The sequence below is a fragment of the Arvicanthis niloticus genome, chromosome 1 (assembly GCF_011762505.2).
Source record: "Arvicanthis niloticus isolate mArvNil1 chromosome 1, mArvNil1.pat.X, whole genome shotgun sequence".
In the NCBI taxonomy this organism is placed as follows: domain Eukaryota; kingdom Metazoa; phylum Chordata; class Mammalia; order Rodentia; family Muridae; genus Arvicanthis; species Arvicanthis niloticus.
The window spans coordinates 89,052,685-89,064,792 of NC_047658.1; the positions used below are offsets into that span (position 1 = coordinate 89,052,685).

A 12,108-nucleotide genomic window follows, 5' to 3' on the forward strand; every position below is an offset into this window, starting at 1 on the left:
AGATAGCTTCTAGGACCATTTTATTTGCTGGTAATGAAAGACTCTTAGAAGCATATTAACCTCTGCAACTGTCTAACAATACACTCTTCTAAATCTAGACCACTTATGGCACTAAATCCAGGGTTCCTCCGAGTTTGGGGATATGTGATAACAGAATCACTCATTCTTCTGTTTCTCAGGAAGAAGAAGGCAACAGAGACCGGTCTAAGGTTCCACACGATCCATATAATCTCAGCCTAGGAGAGGACAAGCTACATCTGAATCTAAGACATTCTTTCATATCATTTCTCTTTTCAGATTAAAAATAAAAAGTCAAATCACCATGGCTATCTATATTGGAACACATAAAATCAACTCAAATGCCCAATGTTAGAAACTAGTTAAATGCAGCCCTACTGGCTCAGAAAGCTACTAGAAAGGATGACCTGCATATTATCTGCATTATGAAGTCAAACCCTATGTAAACAAAAAGTAAAGCTAAGAAAGATATGTGCAAATAATTCTACTTTTAGAAAAGATTGTAGGATACTCAGGGGGAAAAATCTAAATACTATATAACACAGCACTAACATTAGTGACTTTCTTGCTTGCATTGATGCTTAAGATACTTTCAATTTCTAAGTTATATTTTTATGATGAAACAGAAAAACAAAAGGCAGGGAAGAAAACCACTGCTACATTTAGAGCTTCTGCTACAAGTTTAGCAGTGCAGTCCAGGGCAAAAGTACTAGACTGGGAAGAGAAGGTTCCAGGTACCACCATTAAACAAGTCCATGAGGTAGAAAGGCCTGTGGTCTGTTTCACAAATGGCCCTGGGCAGGGGGAGCTCCTCCCAAATTTCTTTCTAAGGACTTAATGCTTATGCTGTTTTTCTCCTGGTGAGCATGGAAGTATAATTCACCTCTCCAGAAAGCCGAGAGAGCTAAAGCAAACTAGTAATTATATCACCAATTTATACCACATGTGAAAAGAGGGAGACAGCGCTGAGGCTTTAAAGACACAGCTGCGTCTGCCTTGGATGCCAAGACCTCTCCTCTCTCTGCCCTCCCCTCATCCTTGATAGAAAAATAATCACGCAGCAATTTAAAGAAAGTATCAATATTTTATCATTGTGCCAGAACTCAGCCTATGAAAATAGAAGAAATCTGCTACATTAAAGCAACACTGCTTTAAGTGTAATTGCCCAAATGGGGCCAAATGAGGCCAAAGAACAAAATACCTTTATCAGTCAAGTGATTAATTACATAGAAGTTTCCAAAAGCTATCCAGGGAAAAACTATTTCACTGGTAAATCATCCTTCCTTATAAATCCTAGGAAATGTTTCCCGTGATGTTTTTCCAGTAAAAACTGTGTGTAAAATATGTTAAGTCACCACAAGTCAAAAGTATTTTCTGGTCAATTTAAACATAACTACTTACCAATGTGTGTCCCTTTCCCCTCTCCGAAAAGGGGAAACCCAACTTTCCCCTATTATGTTACTTAAAGACTCTGGTCTTTAAGTAAAAAAACAAAACAGGCTGGCAGATGTACCCCAGGTACAGTGCGCTTGTTTGCAGGAGTAAAGCCCTAGGTCCAAACCCCACAACAGGGGCCAGAGAAGAAGCACAGCAAGCATATACTATATACAAAACAAAGACACCATACTAGAAAGATGCCCATTCTCACCACCAAAACAGGCAGGAGGGATTCCTAAGCCTCTCTGTTAAATGCTACAAGAGTAGTGTGAAAGGCTAAGTAATTACACTTTACAAACAAAGCCACAAAGTCTTATATAAAGCAGTTTTTCCTTTTATATATACAATTAATTGAAGCAGGAAAGTTTTCTATACATTGTATTCTTTGAGTCTGGATTCCCTCCATCTATCTGCCCCTCAACACTAAATGCAACTGGTTTTAAATTTCAAACATGTTTAGCAGAAATGGGGGCAAAAAAAAAATCATATAAGCAGAATGCAACACTTTAATGACTCATGTGTAGTTTGGTCTTCGAAAGTTTTTACCTGATCAGTGGGGATCTTTGTCTCCATAGACACGGCTTCCCGAAGTCTGGCAACAGTCCCAGACAGAGGCACAGCCACACCGATCCTCATGCAGTGGGAACATTTCCCTTGATACACTACAGTGACATAGAGAGGCCTGTACAGATCAAAGTCAGATCTTCCCATTAGTTACTTATTTTAGCTCAAATATACAAGAAGTGAAACAAACCTGACCTGAAATCAACACAAAAACTAAAGGAGGCCCAGGACATAGCTCAGTTCCCTTAGCATGCACAGCCCTGCCTTCCCCAATGTGACATAACCAGAACAGTGGCATATCCTGGCCACTGCAGCACCTGGTACCTAAAGGCAGGAGAGTGAGAGTTCAAGGTCACTCTCAACTACACAAGTTTGAGGCCAGCCTGTGATACACAGGACTCTATCTAAAAAGGAGGGGCGGACTCTCCCTTTATCTGGAAGTCAAATGGGAATAGTTCATTTAGACCTAACTAAAAACTACTAACAAGTTTAAAGAACATTGAAAAAGCTATCATCATAAAAATATTTTTCATAATTGGTTCTGTCTTTTCCTTCAAAACTGCCTAGCTTCTGAAAACTCTTTAAAGTCTGAAATAAGTACAAGCAGGGTTTCCAGAGAATCTAGAACAACCAGTTTTTAAAAAGACTATGGCATGGTCTTGCCTCTATCATGTACCTGCTCAGCTTGCACACTCCAACAGAGACTTAGCTTCAAGAATTTAACAGGGCTTGTGTTCATTACTATTACACCTATTACTTAACTAAATAAGTGAAAAGCCTTAACTGGAGGCTACAGAGGAAGAAGTACCCTATCAAAGCAGACTGTTAATTTTACACATACATTCTTACCTTGTATGGGGTAGAGGAATTGGCAAAGAAATGCACAGAAAAGGATCAAAAGTGTTGCTCTGTTTCTGACAATGAGGACATGTCAAAGAAGATCTTTGAAAACAAAAATGTAAAACATTCACATTAAGATCACATAGAACTACATCAGGCAGACAAAACAAGAGTGAACATGTCATTTGCTCCTACCTGTACTGGGCTTGAAAAAGTTCTTGTACAAAAGTGCTACACACAGGAAAAGATGGTCCCTCAGGCATCATATCTGTCTCTGATGGTGGCTTAAAAAAAAAAAAAAAAAAAAAACAGTACAATTCACAGGCCGAAAGTACCAATTCTTGAATGAAGTTGAGCCTAAAAGGTCACAAACACCCAAAGTCCTTTATAAGCTGTATATGGAACCCAGATGCTCTGTAACATACTGTGCTAAAGTAAATGAAACACAGTTCACATGGACTCATTCCCTCAAACAGTCTACTGCACACCATGTTTATCACTCTCTAGCCTGTTGAGAGACTGGGCAGCTCTTCTCTAGGCTGTTTCAATCTTTATCTTGATGATCCACAGTTTGCTTCATATTTTATTCAACTTCTTTATGTCCCTAAGTACTAAACATCTGCTACCACATGTAGAAAACACTGTACAGGATGTTAGGATACAAGAACTAGTAACACAGTGCCAGGTCTTTAGGCTCTTCCCATATAGTAAGTCAGCCATATCTACAGTTATATGACAGGATAGTATTCAGGAACAAAAGGACCTTAAATCAGAATAATCCACCAAGTTTCTAAAACTAGAAATTTTGAAATACAGAAGAGACTTGTCACAAACTTCAAAAGCTCCCTGGGGAAGTAATCTTCCCATGATATGAACCACTTTATCCATCATATTAGGGATACACATAGAGAAGTTGAGTAAGAAATACCGTTTCTCAATAGGACCATGCTGGACTCAGTTCCTATGCTCAAATCCAAGTCTAACAGTAGAGGTATTAATACATTTCTACTCTGGCTATGTTATTTGTCCTACTGATTACACTGTATGTGTCTTACTGGAATAGAAAGCAACCGATCCCCCCACTCTACCTCCACCCCCCATTAGACTGTAATGTCTTTAGGAACAGTTGTCTTTACCTTACATTGCCAGCACAATAAACAGGTAAAATACCCCATAAAGTGCCCATTTAAGTTTTATACACACCGAGAGCTAGTCACTAGTTAATGCAACAAGCCCAGTGGATGTTTATGAGAAGACTTCCTTCTCTCTTTACCCTCTTCCCTGCTCCCTGACTGCCCCAGGGACTACATGTACTCACCTTCAGAGGAGGCTGGCCACTCTGCTTTACAGCATGATTGAGGTCTTCATGAACTCGATCCAAAAGCCATAGCAGGAACTCCTGGGCATCATGTTGGGAATTTCCTCGATACTGCAACGCATTCTTTGACACAATACTCTGCAAGTAAATAATCAGCACAAACAGCTGTGAGTTCCTGCCTCTAAAGACTATCATAATTTTGAAAAGGGATATAAAATCTTAAGGGTGTCCCAAAAAAAATTCCAGAAAAACAAAATCAGAGGAATATCCTGATAAATTAAATCCAATCAACAGCAAGGTACTAATGCTCACTTCTTAGCTGTGATACTGGTATAAGATACTAATGACAAAGAAACCAACACAGACTTTTAAAGGACTCTTACTTTTGTTGACTGTTCTGTAAATCTAAAATTATTCTAAGAATTAAAAGTTTAGAAATACATTTTAAAAATTAATATAGTGGTTGTACAGAGAAGGTGTTGTGGAAGTAGAACACAAGCTAGAGAATAATGACAAAGAGTTGGAGGACAATGATCTCTCAAGACATATCACTTAAGCCTTAAAGGATAGAGGCAGGAATGGGGTGTGGGGCAAAGTAGTAAGAAAGTATGACACCCTTATAAAAGACCAAGAAGTAAAAGAGACCTGAAAATGCAGGTCTGCAAGGAAGAGCAAGAGAAGTGAGTAAAGACAAGACTAGCTCAGGACTAGCAAATCAAAGCTGATACAGGAAGCTAGGAAATGATTTTAAGTGAACTGGCTAAGACCATGTGCTCTGAGAAGAGAAGATGGACTATTCTGAAGTAAAAGGAAGTGATTTGTGGGGCTGGAGAGATGGCTCAGTGGTTAAGAGCACTGACTGCTCTTCCAGAGGTCCTGAGTTCAATTCCCAGCAACCACATGGTGGTTCACAACCATCTGTAATGGGATCGGGGTTCCCTCTCCTGGTGTGTCTGAAGACAGCAACAGTGTACTCATACATAAAATAAATAAATAAACCTAAAAAATAAAAAAGGAAGTGACTTGTGGGGATTGTTATGGAATAATGCATGCAGAACATTTTACATATAAATGAACAAATAGCACTCCAACCTTAGCTATGAGTGTTTAATTTGGAGTAGGGGTTGGTACACAGTGGTAAAGCAGTTGGGAAACAAAATGAGGAAAGAAAACATGAGTCTAAGACAACACTGTGAAGACAAACATGAAAAGGCAAATTTGGGATTTAGAAATATGTCATCATCAACAGAATCTGAGGCCAATTACAGACTTAGGAAGTAGGCCTCCATGCCACCCATGTCTGCTCAGACAGAAGTTTTTACATACATCAAGATAGAAGGGAAAGAGGCCGATTTTAAGTTCTCTTTCAAATCCACTATGCCTGAAGTTCTGTGGTTCCTCTAAGAGTAGGAGAGGGCAGACAACTAAGAAAGTACCTCATGTGGGCTCAGTGCAAAAGTCTACACTAAAAACAAAAATACAAAAGTCAACAGATGAGTGACTGCAATCACAAATACCACTGAGATTGCCCAGTGATATCAGGAGACATCAAGCCAGGAGAAAACTCAGAAGACGCATATATTCAGGTATGAAAGGGCATCAAAGGAGACTGAGAAAAAAAAAGTCATGAGAGCTGTGGCCAAGAAAATCAAGAGTACAACATCTAAAGAGCCAAATGAAGAGATTCATGGGGGGGACTGACATGCCAGGGTTTTTAAAGGTAAAGAATGACAAAGCAAACCAAGCAACTAAAAACTGGATCCAGAGAGATGGCTCGGCAGGCACTTTGTTTGCGTGAGTTTGATTCCCAAAACCCATGGAGAGGTTGGTGGAGAGAACAAAACCAACTCCACAGAGCTATACTCTAACCTCCACACAGTTGTCATAGGGTATGCACATCCCCACACACATCACACACACAGAGAGAGAGAGAGAGAATCACAAACTGCTTGCTTTACTTCTAATTAAGAAAGATAATAAAGACAAAAAAAAAAAGAAGAAGAAGAAACAGGTTGTAATTTAATTGTGAAGAATTGTCACAGCTTGATGACAATCACATGTAAGTAACAACAACAACAAAAAAAGGTTAATTATAAACTATTTTGAGATTCAGTTTGAGAGGAAGAGTCAAAGAGATATGAGAAATAATACATGTGACACCAACAAAACTCACCAGCAAACAAGAGAGGGAAACCAGGCATGGTTGTTCACATCAAATATCTCATCAGTTGGGAGTCTGGGACAAGAGGATTGCTGAGTATTCACGGCCAGCCTGAACTACAGAGACTGACTCTGTCTCAAGAAAAAAATAGTGGAAGAAGGACTTGATAACAAACAGAGCTAGAAGAATACAACATGGATGTCATCCAGAAACAACATGCAGGGGACAGATACAGGACTGCCTTCACTAGACTACCCAACTTCTCCCAGAAGAGGTCAGACTTCTTTCTTGGTCTATTTCTACTTATTTATCTATCTCCATTGATAAATTGGTCTCTTCCCTGGTGGTCTAATGATTAGGATTCAACCCTTCTGATTCCTGCCTCTTCAGAGCATCTGGAACATTTACACTCTTGATATCTTCACCACTATAAAATATGTTGGCTTGTGGCCTTCTGTTCCTTCACCTAGGAGCATCAAAACAAAGCCACTGGTATGTACAGTAGAAGAATAGAGATGAATAGGTAGTTGGTGATACTAGGTCAGTGGAGCTAAAGAGAATACCAGGAATGTCATTAAGGCTTTTTATTTCTGACTTGGGTAATAATCAGGAATAGACCAGAAAATAAGAGACCACAGAGTTCTGAACAATCTGAGTTTGAGACACCTATATATCACCCCAAATACGGCTACACATGGCTCAGGAAAGAGATCTGGGGGAGTGATTTAAATCAGAAAGGTATATGACTATCAAATGAGCAAAGAGAACTGCTCAAGCAGTATCTAGTGAGAAGAGCAGCCACCAGGCCAGAATCTTGACAACATGAGCCTAATAAAAAGAAATGAGACTGGTCAAGGGACTTCACACAAACTGAACCTCAAGCAGATGAAAGCTACAATGCAAAATACCACAGAAAAGTCAAGTAACACAAGCACTGGGGTGGTCATCCTCTGGTCTCACTTGTCCATTCGATCTCAGAGAAGCAAATATCTATCATAAAGTAAAGCAGAAGACAAGTAAGGAAACTGAACAGCTTCCACTGACCATTCTCCATATCCCAGAAGCTGAACTGTGCAAGCAAGAATCTGTGACTACCTAGAGAGAGGCAGCTAATGGAAAGGAGGGATCTGAAAAACATTCTTCAGCTCAAAGACGGGAGATTCAAAAGAGTAGAGGAATTCTCCTTAAACAGGTTAGAGGCTCAGGCAACAGAAGCAAGCAAAGACAGTCCTACACAGATGAACTACAGACAAGAGTAGATACCGGTTCCACCAGTTTGCATAGTTTGCTTTACAGAGGAAACAGAACAACTAAGAGGTCTTATGTATCATGGGAGAGATAACAAATCTTACCGCATGTAGCTAGGTCATGGCAACTGTCAGAAGCACAGCAACCCTCTGTTCAAAACACACTCCTATTTCTTCCGCCTGTGTATCCCAGAAACAAACTAACCAAAATCACAATCTTCATTATGAAACTTTACACACACACAGCAGCCTCTACAATTTCAGGACCAGGTCAACATTTAATTTATCATGACTGCATTAAGTTTGTTTATGGTTCTTACCACTAACACTTCAATTCATCTGGACTCACCACCAATCGCTATGTACCAAGATAATGTAAAAGATTGTTTAGCAAGACAGTTGTCAAGCAAGAATGAACAGGCAACTGAACTAAATCAAACCTAACTAGGACAAAATCTATTCTGGATCAATCCTATCCTCAATCACCATATCAGAAACTGAAGGAACTGAAGGAAAATAAAATACCACTGCACAAACACAAAAGCTCTTCTTTCTGCCACTTTTAGCCCCTCAACATGGTGACATCTCACCAAAAATATAAGGAACTATTTATCTTAGCTCTTCCCTAAACAAAACAAAATAGAGAAAAATAGTTAATTATTTAGTGTGTGCCTCAGAAAAAAAGCAAATCACCTAAGTGCCATCAGCTACCAGATATGTCTGATTCATTGAATAAGCAAGGAGGAGAGAACCTGGTGGTCAAAATCTTAACTGTCTCAACTCCTACAGCTCTGGCAAGAGATTTCATCTAGTTCTAAGTCATATCTAATCCTACCTTGATTTGCCTTTTAAGATTCCTTTTTTCACTATTAAGTCTCAATTTATTTAATGTCCTAAATTTAGTCACTGTATTTTTTAAGTTCTTTTTTTTAAAGATTTATTTATTTCATATATGTGAGTACACTGTTGCTGTTTTCAGACACACCAGAAGAGGGCATCAGATCCCATTACAGATGTTTGTGAGCCACTATGTGGTTGCTGGTAATTAAACTCAGGACCTCTGGAAAAGCAGTCAGTGCTCTTAACCACTGAGCCATCTATCCAGCCCTTGAAGTTTTTAATAGCATATTATCATTAGCATCTGCTGAACAACAGCATATATTGAAGCATTAAAATTATGCAATACATTGTTTCTGTGAAAAGTAAAACATGGACCTTCCTAAACTTAACTTCATATACTCTATATGTCTGTTTTATAGAACCTGGGTATTTCTGCTTAAAAAATATTAAACAGAGTCTTAGGCTTAAAACCTATATTTCCTACTATAATTAGGCCAATTGTCTCCTAAGTTGATGATCCTTACAGACACCAAATAAAAATCAAAACATGTGCAAGACTCTTAAGTTTCATAATATCTTTTAACTAAGTAACATTGTTTTCCCCTCAGAACAAAAAGAATGAATTAGGAACATGGCTCAAAACAAAGTCCACACAGTTGGAACTATAAACCTCCAGACATGAGGTTCTATGAGGAGAAATCATCATAGAGCCCCATGAACAGTCAGTAACATCTCATGCCCTAGGGAAAACACTGACTGGTCACAAACATTCATTACCTGACCCCAAGACAAAAACAACACAGTAATGATGTTGATTTCATTTCGTGGGAAACAGATATCACAATATTGATCTGACATGACTGACTGATCAGGAGTTGGGCTATTCTTCTGGGGACAAAGTGTCGTGTAAGATTCATCAAATCATTCATTATCTACTTTCTTTGCCAGAAAAGAGAATGGAATTTATTTCCTAAGGGTGTGGGGAGCTGACCCAGTAAGATGGTTCAGCAGGTAAAGGCACTTGCCACCAAGCCTGATAAATCTGAGTTTGATTCCTGGGATCCACATGATAGGAGAGAACTGACTCTCACTGGATGTCCTCTGACACCCATATACACACAAAATTAGTGAATAGAATGTTGAAAACAGACACAGAATTCAGAAGGACAACTATATAGGTCGAGGATTCCTAGGCCAAAATGTTCCAAAGTACAGATTTGTGTGTGTGTGTGTGTGTGTGTGTGTGTGTGTGTGTGTGCGCGCACACACACACATGGTAGTATGTAGTATAGTATATATGCATAAATGTGCAGTGTGCACGCCTGTGCAGGTGCAGAGGCAACAGGATGTCAAAGGCCCTGCTATGCACCTGTCCCTTGCCCCTACTCCCTCTCTTTCTCAAAACAAGGCCTCAGAGATCAGTTTCTGCTTCTGAGTTCTGGGACTAAAGGCATTTACCACCATCCTTCTAGTATCCTCCTTATTCTTTTGAGATAGGGTTTCTCACTGAACCTAGAATTAGGCTAGGAGCCAGCAAGCCCCAGAGATCCTTATGTGTCTACCCCATATAGCATACAATCCCAAGATAGATAGATAGATAGATAGATAGATAGATAGATAGATAGATCTATATATATTCCTAAAAACAAAACCAAATCTGAAGCCCCAAACATTTCTCATTCTAGGTATTTCAGATAAAGGATATTCAACTTATATCTACAATTTTAGAGAAAGAAATATATGAATTATGAACATCTAAATTCACAGATAGTACCTAAAGTGAAATCTGTTTTCTAAACTAATGCTAAAAATAAATAAGCATTTGTCTTGAAAACCGTTCATCTTTTGAATCTGACTTTTGGGATACCTACTAAGTTAATGAATAACTAAGCCTTATCAAACAGTACTGTGTCCTTCATCTACTCCCTCACTTTCCCCTTCTCTATGGAGGCCCTCTGGCCTATCAATACAAATCTGGCAACAGACCCTGGAAGACAAACCCTAAGGTCTTGACCTTCTGACATACTAAAAAGCTTCTAACTCAACCTCTGACCATATAGGGACTCTGAATATATAGGGACTCTGGTGAGGGCAGAGAAAAATTATGCAGATTCTATTATGTGCATGTCCAAAACCATGAAGAATAGATTTATCCTGTGGTGTTACACAACCCTAAAAACAAAGAAAGGGAAGATATCTAAAACACAGCTTACCAACCCTGGCTACACATCACAGTCATCTGGGAAACAGCCAAATCAAACCAGACAAACAAAGCGTATATCCTGACAACAGTAGAGATGCAACATTATTAGTCTACGGCACAACCTGAGCACTCCAAGTTTTTGTCAAGTGTAATTTTTTTTTTTTTTTTTTTTTTTGTGACTCTACATCTAAAGAGAAAGGAGACTGAGACCAAATAGGACCAGGCTGGAAAAGCTCTCATTTCACTTTCTAAATCACGAAATCATATGAGCTCAAGAGGCTCCTTCATAACTATATTATATCACTTAAGACAATATTAACTGTTAAGATTTAATGAGCGCATATACTGCATTGGGCTCAGAGTAATTATAGGTGTTATTTCCTACAAAGTCCATCCTGAGGAAAATTCCATGCTACGGTATAAGTAGTCACAAATGGTGTGGTGGTTCACACCTTTAATCCCAGCACTCAGGTGGCAGAGGTAAGATCTCTGTGAGTTTAAGGCCAACCTGATCTACATGGTGATTTTCAGGTCAGCTAGGGCTATGTAAAGATGCGGTCTCAAAACAAAAAATCAACAGCAAAAATAAAATTTGAGAGAACTATGAAGTAACTTGTCCAAAGCAAACAACACTCAGCCTTAAGACATTTCTGTCAATGACTTTTCATTGATAAATAAAGCATGTTGCAACAGTTGTAACCCAATGTTTCAACTGAGGCTCACACAGAGTTTAAATTTTCTCACACTGAATGTCAATTGTCTATGCAGACAAAATGTGTTTAGAGACTGAACAACAGCTATACTCACCTGAAGGCTTATGGAAGTTTACTTGTTAATTTTAAATAAACCTTGTTCATCTGCTTCCATTTTATTCTCAAGCGCATTCTTCCTATAATAAATGTAGCTTAGAGGGCCAGTGAGAAGGCTCAGCAGGTAAAGACAACTGCTATACAAGACTGATAATCTGAGTTCAATCCCTAGAACCCAAAAAGGTGGAAGAAATGAACTTACCAAAAAATTGGCACTTTTTTTAGGCACAAGGGAACACAAACAAACACAAACAAGCATGCATACACACACACACACACACACACACACACATACACACACTAATAAACAACAAGTGAAATATAACCCAAAACAAACAAAATATAACCTGAAACAAAAATGTAGTTTATCTAATGGGGATATTTAAAAAGTAAGGAGGCCTTCAGAATATTTAGGAGAACCAAATGGTAACATGTGACTACTCTGCCCAAGCATCCTAGGATTCTAGAGAGCAGCCAGAGATCTCCTTCTTCTCTCATCAGGCCTAGTAAAGGCAGGTGCTCTGCACCTCGCACTGTTCAAGCTGCTCTGCCTGAACAGATTCATGTTTGCTGCCCTCTGCATACAGAGAAAGCCGACTCCAGGCCTAGTCCACTCAGCTCACCACAATATGTTTATATATCCAATTAAGTAATAAGTAATTCAAAAGTGT

The 12,108-nt window shown here is 39.0% G+C and overlaps 1 protein-coding gene across 1 annotated transcript in view; it reads right to left on the reverse strand.

Moving 5' to 3' along the window:
* Window positions 1-12,108, reverse strand: part of Usp31 (ubiquitin specific peptidase 31) — a 66,390-nt gene that overhangs the window by 35,617 nt on the left and 18,665 nt on the right. Inside the window, exons 2-5 of the mRNA XM_034493301.2 lie at window positions 4,178-4,315; window positions 3,055-3,143; window positions 2,869-2,961; window positions 2,002-2,137 (exon numbers count right to left, since the gene is read on the reverse strand). Of these exons, the coding sequence (XP_034349192.1) occupies window positions 2,002-2,137; window positions 2,869-2,961; window positions 3,055-3,143; window positions 4,178-4,315 (456 nt within the window). The remainder of the gene's footprint in view (window positions 1-2,001; window positions 2,138-2,868; window positions 2,962-3,054; window positions 3,144-4,177; window positions 4,316-12,108) is intronic.